Source organism: Carettochelys insculpta, chromosome 26 (genome assembly GCF_033958435.1).
Source record: "Carettochelys insculpta isolate YL-2023 chromosome 26, ASM3395843v1, whole genome shotgun sequence".
NCBI lineage: Eukaryota > Metazoa > Chordata > Testudines > Carettochelyidae > Carettochelys > Carettochelys insculpta.
This window is the reverse complement of record NC_134162.1, coordinates 11983405-11998783: the sequence shown is the minus strand read 5'-3', so window position 1 is coordinate 11998783 and position 15379 is coordinate 11983405. Positions and strand designations below refer to the sequence as shown.

The 15379-nt window shown below is 43.2% G+C and overlaps 1 protein-coding gene across 9 annotated transcripts in view; it reads right to left on the bottom strand.

Annotated features, from left to right (window-relative positions):
- PFKFB2 (6-phosphofructo-2-kinase/fructose-2,6-biphosphatase 2) overlaps positions 1-15379 on the bottom strand; it is a 31963-nt gene that overhangs the window by 12742 nt on the left and 3842 nt on the right. For 7 of the 9 annotated variants that reach the window (XM_074977611.1, XM_074977618.1, XM_074977614.1 and 4 more), the window contains 10 exons: positions 15168-15293; positions 14173-14269; positions 12176-12242; positions 11981-12055; positions 11394-11450; positions 9738-9862; positions 7808-8015; positions 4195-4341; positions 2992-3096; positions 1942-2071 (listed from right to left, as the gene is read on the bottom strand). In XM_074977611.1, the coding sequence (XP_074833712.1) occupies positions 1942-2071; positions 2992-3096; positions 4195-4341; positions 7808-8015; positions 9738-9862; positions 11394-11450; positions 11981-12055; positions 12176-12242; positions 14173-14269; positions 15168-15293 (1137 nt within the window). The remainder of the gene's footprint in view (positions 1-1941; positions 2072-2991; positions 3097-4194; positions 4342-7807; positions 8016-9737; positions 9863-11393; positions 11451-11980; positions 12056-12175; positions 12243-14172; positions 14270-15167; positions 15294-15379) is intronic. The other 2 variants (XM_074977617.1, XM_074977619.1) reach the window with 2 other exon arrangements.

Genomic DNA, 15379 nt, shown 5'->3' with positions numbered 1-15379 from the left:
GCTTTCACAAGTGTCAGTCCCTGCCGATTCTAGAGCGAGAGACCAGTAGTTGAACCTGGTGGCTAAAATCCTGGGCCCAGTGAAATCAATGGGCATTTTACCATGGACTTCACTGGGGCTAGGATTCCTCCCAGGGTCTATCCCACATAGCCACCCAAACAGTCCCAGCAGACAGGTTTTGTCCTTCCATAGGGTTTTTTTTTTTTGCACCTGTTCTGCCACCCAGTGGGAATCGCATGCAACAGCAGACACAGACATCCCTGAAAATTGGGTTATGTCAAAAATCCTCAGAGACCCACGCACCCAGGATCTGTCTACATCGCAGTTAAAAACCCACAGCTGACTTGTGCTAGCTGATGGGCTCGCAGGACTCAGGCTAAAGCAGCTGTTAATTGCAGTGCAGCTGTTCAGGGTTGGGCTGCAACATTTAGGTGTGGGTGTCTAATGGCTGTGTAGATGCAGCTTCTTGCAGTCCTATGGCTCTAAGGATATCACCCTGGGGATTTTAAAGATGATGGAAAACATTTCAGAAGTTTAGGAATTCACCTGTGTTCTCTGACATATTTTTCCTTCTCCATGCCATCCAGCCCCACAGCTGTCCAGAAACTGGCTGGGTGATGCTTTAAGTACTTACATCACCATTGCACTTGAGCATCTCATGATCATTAATGGATTTTATCCCCCTTGCACCAACCAAGTTAGGTGGCATCAACCCCCTCCTCCTGCCCATTTCCAGAAGGGAAACTGAAGCATAAGGCTGATAAGTGACTTGTTCGATACCATAGAAGTATCAGTGACAGAGAAAGGCACCAAATCCTTGTCTCTCAAGCCCCAATAACAGGGCCTATCCACAGACTTAAGCATCCCAAATGTACAAGAGCCTGCACTTCAATGGCATAGTGTTGATAACTGATTGTGAAGCACTTACAAACACTCTGGGCTAAAAGAGGCTTGGGAAGTTGTGAGCCGATGCCCAGGTGCCAGCTAAAGGTCTGGTGGGGCAAAGGGGGTGATGCCGCACCAGCAGCTACGCTAAGCAGTCAGGGCAGGTTGGGTTCTTTGGTTTGCGTTTAGTTCGGGTACAGCAGCAGGAGGAAAATTACACTTATTAGAGGCTTTAACAATTACTTTTTATTTATACAAAGACAAACAATTTAACTAAGACAAATGATAAAAGTACAAGTTAGTACTCATGGTTTTTAAAGGGGAAACAAAACAATTTAACTTAAAAGTTTTAGACAAACTAGCTAGCTTAAACTAATACAATTAATGCGTACACAAGAAAGGCACATTGCAGGTGTGATTTTCACCCCTGCCTCTTAGACCTGGTGGAACCAGAGTCTTTCCCTCACTTCCTATAGGAAAGAAGTGTAATACAGGTGTAATTCTTACCCCTGCCTCATAGATCCGGTGTGGCCCACAAGCTCTCTCTCAATCCCTCGGGAAGAAGTAAATACGAACCAGGCATCCCCAGTCTCAGGAGTCAATTCCAGACCTGGCCAGCAGGTGTAGGTGATTGGAACTCAAAGGGGGGTGGGCTGCCAAACCCCTCTTATACCCCTTTTGTCACGTAGACTTCTTCCTGGTCTCAAGTGGCCAATTGGGAGGAATGTGTTTGAACCCAGGTTTCCCAGGGAAGGTGCAAGGCTCAATTTGCACCTGTGAATTGTGGACAATTGGGCACCTTTGGAGGTGATGGGCAGAGATTCCCTGTTCTTCCTGGGGCAGTGATCAGGCGTGTCAATCACCGAGATTAGGCAGAAGGGCGGCCATTAGCTAGCCCATCCACTGTCTGATTTTTGTGTATAGTAGAGAGGCTGGGTGAGACAGCTCCCAGTGGGGGGGGGGAGAAGAAGAAAAGGCCAAATGGGGGGGTTCATGTCTGGCTACAGAAGTATAAAGTGGTATATTAGAACAGAATGAGTGAATTTATTCCCACACCTGCACTCTTGTCGAGAAAGTAGGCCAACAGGCACCGCATAACTGCCTGGTGAGCGATAACCAGGACATTGCCCTGACGCTCCAGCTCCATAATCACAGCCTCCAGACGCTGGACCAAGTCTTGATAGGACTAGAAATCAAGGCAAAGATTCAAGAGTGCAAGGATGTTAAGGGCTTTCGCAAGCGTGCAGAGATGCCAGAACCAAGAGCAAGGTTTAAAATTGCTCCACATTCAGCAAAACACAGGTTAAAAATCTTAAAATAAGGACCTTATAGAAAAGCTGACAGCAATGGGGAGGACCAGATATATGTTTAGTAATTGGTCCCTAAATTTGAGACTATTCAGATTTCCTGCACAATTGTCAATGGATTGTAACTAAAAAGAAATTAAATAGTAAACTAAATTAAATCATCGTGTCTGTGGCTCTCTTCCTGCAATGAGCTCCATGTCAAAGGACCTCTATGTCTTCCAGAGTCCCAACAAAATCGTAACATAGCCCTAATCTGTTTAACTACTGTGAAGTGGTTTCACTTGCTTGGTTCCATAAAGGCAGGATGGTCCCTACTAGTTCAGGTGCCCTAAGCACCCAGGCACCTGTTCCACCATGGTGGGGGGCAGACTGCCCACCAGGGCTGCAGAGCAGGCCCACATCTGTGTGGAGGGTAGGGAGGCAGCAGGGATCAGGCCTACCCAGCACTCACCACTGGCAGTGAGAAGTGGAACAAATTGGTCCCACCCCTGCTGCTGGAGCAGGGGCAGGAAGACGTGGGATGGGGCTCAGCGAAAGAGTTGGAGTGGAGGTGGGAGAAAGCTGGGGGAGAGGGGCTGTTCTGGGTCCAGCAACTGCCTAGAGATGGCCCTGCTGATGGAAGGTGGCTGGAGGATGAAGTTGGCCAGCAGAGCCGGCGCATAGGCTGCACACAGCCACCTAGGACACCATGAAATCTGGCGCACTTTGGTGCTGCACAAGGGTGTGGTGCCCTACGCAGCTGTGTATTCTGCACACCACTCTACACACGCAGTTACGTTATTGTTTTGAACCAATTCACCTCTCCTCCAGGATAGCGATAAAGATATTTCTCTTGATCCCGCAGGGCAAACTCGTCTGGATACCGAGATTCAATTTCCTGGTATGTCATCTCTTCACACACTCCCTGACGGAAAAGGGAATTGTTATGAGGTAATTCATTTCAATACATCTAAGCACTAGGGGAGAAAGGATTCACCAAATTTTCTGGGCTTATGTGGTGAATATTTTACATTTTATAATGGACTGACAGGCCCACTAATGGGTGGGGAGGGGTGAAAAAGGTAGTTGCCTTGGGGCCCAATGATTCCAAAGGGCCCTGGGCTTCTGGCCGCCCATGGGAATAAGGGGACTTAGAAGTAGGCGGGGTCCTTTCAAAAAGGAGCCCCGTCTGGACGCGCCGCGCGCCAGCAAGGACCATCAATTTCGAAGCATTCAATATGCATTTCAGCGCTTCATTAGTAAACTTCGAAATGGCCATTTGTGTGGCCATTTCGAAGTTTGGGGCACGTTCAGACACAGCCATACAGATGTACTTCAGGTAACTCAGATGGATGAACACAAGACACAAGCTCGCCACTGTGGGACTGAACCGCACACTGGAAATAACTCAGGTGAGGTTTTCTGGCCTGTGTTACGTGGTTCATCAGCCCTGATAATAAAAATATTGTCTTATAGCTTTAGAAAGTATGAATGCAACAGCAATGACCTCAGCAAAGGAGCAAAAGTTTCCCCCAAAACAACTGCAATATGTTTTCTCATGTGCATTTTAGATTAAATCTTTTATGTTCTATGGCTGTAGTTTTGGTTTCTTTATCTTTCTTTCCACTCAACAAATAAGGAAAAGAAGTCTCTCCAAGTTAACATCTTTACAGCTTATTTGCATGACAGAACTACAGTGGGGATCACTGAAAATCCAACATATGCTCTTTGTGCTGTTGTTCGTTGTTGCAGATAACGGAGATCTTCAAATATTGAATTTTTCCTGGTATCCGCTATAAAGAGCGCTGGGATACTTAGACGGGTCAAAATCCACAGGCATTTTTCAATTCAACACCAAGCAGTCCTAGAGTTCACAGAGAGTGAGGGGTTGTGATGCTCAGAAGGTGTTTAGACATTTTGGATGGAAGGGGAGAAAAAGACATTATTTCATGTTCATTTTTCTCATTTACAAATCCTGAAAAATTCAGTGTTTAGTTTTGCACCATTTCCCCATCCTACTTACTGCATCAATTTCATTCAGAATCTTCCACTGCTCATAGGGAACCCCCAAGGACTCAGCTGTCTGGATAGTACTCTTCAGCTGGCTCGTCCAAACCTTCAAATCCACAATATCCTGCTCAGCAATGAATTTTTTAAGGGCTTGAGCAAACTAGGAGAAATTGAAGGAGATTGGGAGACAATAAAAGTAACCACTGTGTTCCAAAAAGGGTCATTCTTCTTTGTGAAAGAACGTGGTAAACCTCATGACACACTGACATTAACAGATGTCATCCAAAGCCAATTAATGTCACACAAAGTCTATAGCTAAAATGTTCAAAGTTGTGAGCTGTATGGATGTTAACTATATATTGAATACATACTGGCAGTAAGCTATCTTGGCTCTCTCTTGGGCCCCTACAAACACAGCCATTAGAATTACAACTCATCACCCCTATACATACACACTCCCAATTTTAGCTCTCTCTTAGGACTAGACACATGGGGGTCAATATGTGGGTCATCTTGCCCAGGAAGCATCAGTTAAGGGAAAGCTGAAGTACATATTTCCCAGAAGAGCTCCAATGCTTGTTAAGGAGTCTCTTGGCTATTGTTAGACTCTCAAACCAAAAACTCCCATCATTTCCCATCTCAAACCAAAGACTCCCATCATTGTGGATGAGGCTTCCATCTCTCTTGGTCTAGCTAAAGAGAGTCCTTCTGAAGTGACAGACAAGCAATTGCTTGTTTTCCTTTGCTGAATGCTCTACTGTTTCCTATTACAAACCAGAGATCTGTGTAGAAACTGGGTTACATCAGTTAAGAATTCTTGCTAGGTGACCTCCAGAAATACAAACAACATATTTTGGTCAAGCTTCCTGGTACCCCATGGAATCAAAACCAGCTATCTTCATCCAAATTAGGAATGGCACATTTATCTGCTTTACGAACTAAAGGTGTCAGCTCTCTACATTTTATAAACTTGTCTCTTTTCTTTTCAAAATAATGCTTCTTGTGCCAGTTTAAGCATCAAAAGATGTGAATTAAAAAGTATTAGATACAATCAAAGAATTTATGGACTAGGGCCACTAAATATAGAGGAATTGCAAGAGGATTTTGTTTGCTTTCTCTCTAAATAATTGCTGAAGTAGGTGGTATGGGCTGTATGGCACAAAAAAGAAAAGAACACCAAAAGGTACATGCTGTGTGTTGCTGGTCCCAGGCTATTAGAAAGACAAGATGGGGACATGATATCTTCTATTGTATGTACTTCTGTTGGTGAGACAAACAAGCTTCTCAGCTCCAGGTCAGGATCTGAGGAAGAGTACTGTGTAAGCTCAGAAGTTGTCTTAGCCTCAACAGAAGATGGTCCACTGAAAGCTGTTACCTCACCCACCTTATCACACTACGGCTATGTTCACACTAGACAAAGCAGTCACCATGGATGCTTAATTTTAGCTATATCAATTGCACAGCGAAAATCAACTCATCAGTGGTCAACTACTAGGGCTGTCCTCACAGAAGACAGTCAATGAGAGCGTTTCTCCCATGGACCTTCCTTAATTCTTGAAACTCGTGAAGAGTTCCAGGGTTGACACTGACTCCAGAAAGCACGATTTTGCACATATGTGAAACAAAGCCCTGGAGATGACCCTGAATGGGTCAATCTTCCATCGCAGTAAAGGCATAAGAGAAAAGATATAAGCAGCTAACAAAGGCATGACTTTCAAACTTTAAAAGAAATAGCTTGAAGAGCAGAAATTCCAAATCACACCTTAAATAACACAGAAAAAAAATCTTTGAAATGAATGAAACATCAACTTTTAAGGATTAAACAAATGTGTTCTATACCAGTGCCATCTGCTGGATGTCAATGGAAGCAAGGGAGAACCAGAGAGCCAAAAGCCATTCAACAAGTAGCCATAAAACTAGAGTTTGGAACTGACATTTCCCGTGGTGAATCTGTGCTCTCTCTTGTGAAAGCCCCTTAAAGGAGGTTCCACTTATCAAGAACACCTCTCCTCTGGGTCACGCATGGCAGAGCAGCTTTCTCCTCATTTGGCACCCCATTCTGTGGTCACTCCATCAATGTGGTGTCCTCTCCATAATTCAGTTCTCTCTCTTCACAACTCAGTCCTCCATGTAGCACCTACGACATCCTCCCTTCTGGGGTGTCAAAGTCTCATTGGGCCAGCTGTCTGGACAGTCCTGCACCCATACCCAGCAGGTGGCTAGGGAACTAAGGCCACCCATCTGAGTTCCAGCCCAAGGACTCTATGACCAGCAGTGAAGGTTCACAGTCTCTCTCTCTCTCCTTGCTACTGTTTCCCTGGGCTTTTTCCTACTATGCCTTTTCAGACTTTTTTTTCATAACTCCTCTGAAGCCGACCCTTCTTCCAGGACTCGCACCCGTGGGCTTATTGTTCCCCTGTGTTTCCCTACTTCTCTGATCTCAGCAAGTGACTGCAACCACAAAAACTTAATTTCTTTAGATTTCCTACCCAGCTTCTCCCCACTGCTGGGCTCCAGCAGACATGCGACTTTAGCAGTCCCTGTCTTTACTCCAGGTTAATTGGCCTATTTTACCTGTTCAGACTTTGGGTGGGGTGGACAGCTTGTCACACCCACCTAGTAACCATACTCTGGATTTTAACTAATGCAATATTGGTGTTTCTCCTTCAAGAATCTGAGCACACTGGCCTCAGAACTTCAAAAATTAAGTTTAAGCAATTGTTTTCAGAGTTTCATACTAGCCCCTATTAAAACACATGCAAGAAATAGCAAGGACCAAATTCATAAGAGAGAGAATCATATGAAAACCACATTCTTATTCTTCAGGAGAATTACTTGATGGGTGATAAATGTGTTTGCTGACAGACCGATAACTGATGGCAGTGAGTGAATGTAATAAGATTTGGGGCTATTTCTTCTGTTCCTCGGAATAGTTGCTAGACTCAAAAACTGGGTCTGAATTAATCACACTGATGACTGCACATGTATTTTGTATTCAGCATAAACCAGAACATCTGGTGTCTTTACATTTGATCATTAAACTGTTTATACACCAATGAGGTTCTGGGAGAATTGAAAAACTGTTGATTGGTTAAGAACAACAAAATATCCTGGGCTAAGAAATACAACTGAATAACCTGGTATTCAGACCTGTACACTAGTGCTCCCTGGTTTCAACAAAGAGGGGAGATCCTAATTAAACTGCATCCCAACGCTGGCAGTGACATGTATCTAGTCCATCAGACTTGAGCGTTCCAACCTAACTGGCACCTTGGCAAAGTCACAAAATATTTACCCCCATTCCTATTTGTGCAACAAAGAATGAAACTTTTGCAGAATGAACCCCCCACATTGGCAGGCAGCATTGCCCCAAGACAGCAGGGAGCGGGACTGCTCAAGGTGCAAGAGGAAAATTCATCTCCAGGCCAAAGAGAAATCACACACCCCTGAGACTCAGATTCAGGACAATTTTCCTGCTGTCATAAATGGCCAGAACTCTGTTGAAGATCATGCAACTGAGCCCATTTACACCAGCCCTCAATCCAATCCACATCTGGATTCCTGTTATAATGATACTGATGCTTTTAAAAGTACGTGCATCCATTCTGACAGAGCTGAGAACATACCTGCTTGCCACGTGGAGACAGCCCAGAATCCCCACCAATCTTGCCAACGAGGTTATATTCACACTCGCCATGTCGGCAGAGATAGATGGTGCGTGGCTGGACATGAATGTTCATGAGATAATAGACAATTTTACTCTGGATGTAATCCCGCACACGGTTTACCAGGAACCGTTGTCCCACATTGATCACTTTAATGAAGGAAAGGTCTCTACGGTCAACACAGAACAAAGCACATTTAGCAACTTAAAAGCAAAATATGTGCGACTCTTTTTGTAATATTGCTACTATTGCTGCTACGACTTAGCAATGAGGCAACTCAGTGATAGGTGCCTTAGAGAACTCCTAGAAAGAGAGAATAGAGACTACACGTTGAACTTCTCTCATCCGGCACCTTCAGGACCTGACTAGTGCAGAACTAGAGAATTTGCCATGTCATGGGAGGTCAATATTTTAGTGAGTGGGTCTCTATTTTTATTTCAGCAAAGTGAATAAATGGAAGACTGCTTGCTATACTGCTTCATAATATATGACTGTACTGATTCACCCGATATAAGCCTACACCAAGCCAAAGCTCATCAGTTCTCTTCATAACTAAGTGTTAGTGCTGTTATGCAATTTTATTGTATTGTCACAAGGAAATAAGGAGCTAAAGCATAAAAACCCATGCCTATGCGCAGCAACATTACCAGCGCTTCCACTGCTTGCTGGTCTATTAGAAGACAGTTAGCAATAACAGAGAGCTACATAACAACACAGAAAAATGACAGCCAGGACTGGGATCTATAAACGAACTTTCTGGGACAGTGTGAAACTTGGCCACACCCATGATAAGCAGACATCTGGCTAACTAAAATCGTGCTGAACCAAAGGGTGCCCAACCACAGAGGTTCAACCTATTCAAACATTACTATTTCATATACTAGAGAGAAACCTTGGCAAATAATTTTGGCCATGAATCTGCATGCCTCACACAAGCCAGTCTTCCCTATTGCAAAGTCAAGGAGAGTTTTGCCAGAACAACAACTGCAGCACGTTAGGTCAGGAAACTGTAGAGGAGTCTGCGCAACTCCAACTTGACCACAATAATAATGTCTGCCATGATCCCCCTGCTCAGCATAAAGATTTGTGCCTGAAATAAAACACCAGCCTGTTTCAAAGTCTAGAGCTTAGCTCGCAGGCTCAGGCTGGGGGAGAACCTGGGGGAGGAACAGTCTGAGGAAAGAATAGTCAGAAAAAGTTCTCTTGTACACCATTTATCTTCCCTATGGAACAATGGAATGTGCTGGGAGTAGGGGTAACATTCATTTTTGGATCAGCAAAAACTTTCAGATGCAGGCATAAAATTGATAATTAAGCACAATAGTTCTGCAACATTCTAACTGATAAGTTGTATCCTAGGTATATGCCCAATAGATACTTTACATAGTCAGTATTTGACTGGTAGATGCTATTAAAGTGACCAAGTCAAGTATAAATATAGATTAAAAAGAAATAATTAATTGGAAGGGATTGAATAAGGTAACCCATTACCTTATTCGTTGTAACCAGAAGCTGCGACCTGCTCTTACCTGCAATTGCATTGTGAATGCTTCTGTATGTCAGAAAGGAAAGAGGCTACAACCTTCCGCCTAACAATTATAAGTCTGCTAATCGTAGAACTACGTATGACTTATAAAAATCAGCTCTATGTTTGCTTGTCACTTATCCTCTGTATTGAAACAGATTTACATAACTCTGCATTTACTTGCCTGTACTGTTTTGGGTACCAACAAAAGCTAAAATAAGAGTTTACCCTGGCTGTCTACTGGCTCCTCTTGAATCTAAAAGCTCAACACATGACATGAACATAACTGGTAAAAGAAAGCAGCCCACGTGTCTGCTTCCGTAGCATATCCAGTATATAAACATGCTGATAAATCTCTCCTCTTACCTGTCATAATTATCAGGATCAAGGGGCTGATACGTAACTTTATAGCACTCTATCCTCTTCAGGAAGTCATCCATCACATTTTCTCTATTTCTCTCTGGGTAGTCAGGACTGGAGACCTTCACTTCCTGATCAAGGACAAGAGGTTTTATAAAAGTTAAGCAAACTGGGTGTAAATCAGAATGAGTGATGCTATTGTTTAATTTCCAGACCAACACAGTTTGCATTTCCACTTCCCATCTGCCCTGTGAAGAACCACCTCCTGGCAATGAAACAAACAAACAAAAAAAAAACTCCAAGTGTCGCATGGTAGCATCCGGCCTGGGGACAGATGCAGCTGTCTTGACTTTCGACTTCCCACACAAACCACTTATTGAAGATCTGCTCATGGATCAAGCTCCAGGGTAAAATAATTCATGACTTAAGCTTGGTTTCCAAATTCCCACATAAATAACCCATCTGTCTTGGTTGCCATGCATCCACAAATATTAACCACTTATCTCAGAGTTGAAACAGAAGAATAAGGCTACAGAACTGCATACAGTATTGGAAAGGGAACTCCTCCCCAGGCAGTTTGCACAGTGACAGGGCTGCCCCAGAGTAAGAAATGCAGAGTTACACTTATTTCAGTTTCTTCCTGTTGAGATAAAGCCAAGCTTTTTGCGCTGTGGGCAGAAACTACACTAACGCAGGGTAAGAGAATGTTGGGTGAGTTAACTTGGGATGCCCTTCATGATTATAGAAAGGAAAATTGGAAAGAAAGAACTCTATCTTTGAGACAGGCTCTGTCACTTTTAGGACAGTATAAATTCAGTGTAACTCATCTTACTCCAACTGGGTTATTCTGAGTTTACACTGGAGTAACCAACACCACCAACTGGCTCAGGCATGTAGAACAGGGGTCTGCAACCTTTCCAAGGTGGAGCGCCGAAAGTTGACCCTTATGTATAGTCTGAGTACCGGTGATACTTTTTAAAGTCACTAATAGTCCTAATTACAACAGCTTCTTTAACAAATGAAGATGCAGAGCATTACTGTTTACATGGCAGCTGGTAACATTAGCTGGTCCTTTATGAGTTCACAGGCGGTGCGGCTTTGAGCAAGCTCCCAGCTGCCTCGGGGAGGGGCTGAGCTCCTGCCTCATGTGCTGATGGAAGCCTACTCGCATACCAATCTTGGCACCCATGCCAATGGTTGCTGACCCCTCATGTAGAACATTCAGTATGACTTCACAGAATGACCTGACCCAAGGGAGGTACACCTGAATGAGAGAGAATGAAAGCTTTTAAGACCCGAATCCCCCAAGATTTGTGGATCGGACTTATCTTTACTGCAAGGCTTTTTAATAACAATGAATTGCCACCATTATGGAGAGCCATTATAATGGTCTGTGACATTCTATGACAAATATAAAGTGCTCTACTGAAGAACGCTACAGACTAACATTCCCTGTAAGTTGGGTACTTGGGCAGCCACACAGCAGAGATTCAGGTGCTGCCCAGCTCATTAGCAAAGAGCCCACAGCAGGCAACATGTGTTTCTGTTGGTGGTACACATCCACACATCCCTTGGTGCACACAAAATTTATTCTACCTATAGGTGGGAAAAAGTTTGAGAGAATGCTGCAATGGATTGAGCCTGCCAATATTCATCACCCACCAGGATATTGGCAGCAATGACTTCTGGATCATCACAGACTGACTCCACAAAGAACACCTAGAGAGGAAGCAATGAAGCACATTTAGTAGAATTCAGAGTCTTTAGAGTAATGTAAACAGGCCATATGAATTTCCAGTATATCTGCAAATTAAATTTGAGTGATGCAAGGGATGGATTCAGCCAGACACGTTTGCTGAGGAATTAACCTTGCCCCTCACTTTAAAAACTTAGTGAGCTGCTGTTATCTGTCTATCTAGAAATGCACATCACAGTCATCGTCATGATCTCTGGGCATCAGAGAGATAAGGCCTGAGCGACACAGAATATCCCAAAAGCCAATTCACGAAAACAGAGCACTCCCAAATCAGACATATGCACAGAAAGGTGCTGATTCTTTCCACCTTAAATATTCAGTGACACCACAGCAGAGAGTGGAAGTGACAACACAAGCCATGGAACTACAATGGCTCTATACAAAGATACAGAGCCCATTTCTGCCACCCGATGCATTGATGACAGTGGCCAAGGGCTACGTTCAAGGGAGACATTCAGCCCTACAGTTCTCATTCCAAATCAATAAAAATTACCTTATAAGCATTTTCTTTAGCAAAATTTAGGATCAAGTCCCTCCTCTCTCGAGTCGTGTTGGTTGCATCGAATACCTGGCAGGAAACAAAAAACCCAACAATATTAGCTACAATTTTGAAAGCTGCCAGAAGGGTTTTGGATGAAAAGTTAATACTTTTTTGAGTTAAATTTTGCTTCAGTAAGCGTCCTCTTACAGCTATCTGCCCGCATTCCTCTGTGACATAAGTTTTCACATCTTCCAGGGCCACCAAAGCACACTGCCTGTAAGGAGAGATATTAACAGCATTGCAGGCAGCATAAAGCATTCAGATTCCAAGCCTCACAAATCACAGCACCGAAGCTCACAGTGGGACACACTTGAAATATGACATTTTTCTTTCCTGAAGAACATTCTCTGTAAGCTTCACAGAGCCCTGGGGGTTCTGCCAACTGGTTAAATCCCATTTTCACGAAGCATTCTATCTTTCCAGCCCAGGAGTCTGTTACCACATATCCTTAGAGAAACAAATGGCTCACTGTGGAGTCAGATTCTCTGGAGACAAATGTAGTGCCTACCAGAGAAGGTAGATGCTGGGAGCAGATTCTGCTTCCCCAGAACCAAATGACAAAAATTCCCCGCTGACTTCAGTGAAGCAGGTTCTGATCCTTTATTAGATTTATTGCTTTAGCATTATCTAAGACCTCTCCCTAGGACATCTCCTGTCACTACACAGCCACTACTGTATGTGTGGAGTGAAATCCTGCCCTCCATCCCAGAAACATCGATGGGACTTTGGTCATGGACTTTAGTGGAGTAAAGATTTTACCACTAACATTCATCTATATGGATAAACTTTCCTTTAAAGAACAAGAGGGGTCAGAGAGCACTGCAGCTCATAAACATGCCCATTCAAGGTTCAAAGTGCCCGTGTTGGAGAGAGAGTTATCCCTCTGCTAACTTTATGAAGAGGATGTGAAGTTTGTTACCTGCTCATTAGCAGGAGGCCTCTTGCCCACTCTGAAGAGACAGCTTCTAGAGCAGTTGTTTCAATGGCACACATTCAATACCCAACAAAGCACACAGAGTCCCTACTCCCCCAGATATGTGATTTTTAGGGAATAAGGCTGCTTGCCACCTTGAACTCATACTATAGGTTTGATGCACTGCTGCATGCAAAAAATTGTGAGAAAAAAAATCTCTGTTCTTGTGAAAAAGCGCACAGTCATGGAAATGGCATGAGTTTTAGACTGATATGACTTGAGATAGGCAAATGCCAGTGCAATGCAGAATTCAGGGGGAAAAAAATTAGCCACTAAGCTGTGATCCTAATAGATATGGGAACACCATAATACTGTTGCCATTATAATCAATGGGAGTTTTGTCATAAATACTGGTGGGAGGATGAGCCCTAAATATTTTACCATATTGGAAGGTATGGAGAAATACAGATTATAGGGACTATAAAATGGTATGTTCTAGTATGCCTGTCACCACAGACAAGTCCAAATTACTAAAGAGGTTAACAACAATGTCCTCTCCTTTGTAAGAGCCACAAGCAAGCACATATGGTTGGAAACTTTCCCCTGCTCTGCCTGCTTAAATAATTTAACAACCAGAGTTAATATACTTATCCCCCTATAGAATTCCAGGAATTCATTTAAGAACATGCTAGGAGTTTCTAATACTCCTAAACCAGCATAGCGATAGCTGTATCATTAAATGGGCAACGATCAACAGCCTTTGTGCCTCCTTCTCAAAGTGCCGGCAAGCAGAAGAAAAATGGAAGTGGGAAAATGAGGAGCTAAGAAAAAGAAGTATACTTTTGAAGTGCACTTGTTCACACAACGATTATTTTTATTGCATGCTCCCAAGGCAGTTTTTAAAAACTCATAATCTGGAATTTCCTCAAATCGAACAAATTATTAATCCACTCCACAAAACATTCACTGAAGTCTGCTATCTCTACTCAGATAGTGCAATACCTTACTTTGTGAGTAATTTCCATTGAAATCAGTGTGAGCACTGATGTAGTATAGTCCTTCTCAACCTAAACCAGGTTGGCAGAACTTAGCCCCATATTTATCTACAGACATTAAATGTTACTTCCCACAATCTGAGACATCATTTGAAACCAGCTGCGAAGACCTTAGAATGAGATAAACCTTTTCCTCTACTACTCATGTGGGGTTCCATCCTTTGACAGAGACTTACTTCCGAATCTCCATGGCTTCTTTGTTATCATGCCTGAAAAAATCATAGGACTTGTACGACCGCACTGCTTCACGACGATATACTCCTAGATTAAACACTTCACAAAGACAAACGAAGATGGGTGATTTGCAGCATCTCACAAACACATGTGACCTGATTGTGAGCCAACAGGAGAATCACATCCTTATCTTGATTAATCTAGCAATTTATGAGCTCCCTCCACCTAAAACCTTCCAGCAATTATAATTCAACTTAACTTTTGCAAATCCTCTGAGAATTCCCTATGATTGAAAACTGAACAACTTAAACTGTGCCACAGAATTTTGGAATATCTTATTTTCCTTATGAACTTTTTCAAGGTAATACATATTTTGGTATCTACCCTCTTAGTTAATGGGTATATTCCTGTGTAATTCCTATCCCCATTAAGCAGATGGGATTCCATCATTTCTTGTGCACTCTGCTAAACAATAATTTAGTTGTCACAAAAGATAGCTAATTGGCAGCCCTGGAAGCCAAAGGCCTTGCTGTGCAATTAACCTTCATGCAGAGGGGCAGCTCAAGGGTCTATGAAGCCCTTAAGACCTACTCTGAGGACTCAAGTAATGCATAGGTATTGTGGTGGCCCTTTGCACATGGGTGATGCCCCCTCTGTAAATACAGAAGGGATACAGCTTGAGTAGCACTAGTACTGGCCCCAACTCAACATACTCACCCTTGTCAATCTGCCTGGAGAAACCACCTCTAAGGGGTCAAGTGGAATTCAGGTGCTATGGATAATTGAAACTTTGGACTCCGTCAGCACTGCCAGCAAGGTTTTATAATGTAAACTCTTGTTCACAAGGGACACCTCAGAAACTACCACCCCATGAAGTAGCTACCAAGTAATATATTTAATGACTAGAAACCCGGGCTGGATTAATACAAACGTTTCATTGTCAGCTGTGTGACCCATCCACCACTCTGTGCGAGCACAAACAAAAATGCATACAGACCTTTTGTAGGCACGCCAATCCAGTTGAGGTAGCGGGTTAGTTTCTTGGACATATAAGTCTTGCCTCGGGCAGGAAGGCCAATCATTACAATCAAAGTTGGGGAGTTTGTCATATAGGAAGCCCACGCTGCAAAGAAGAGGAGGTGAAATCATTAAATTAATTAAAACAGCTCTGTAAAACCCAAGCAGGGCACCAAATTCATCTCTAGTTAA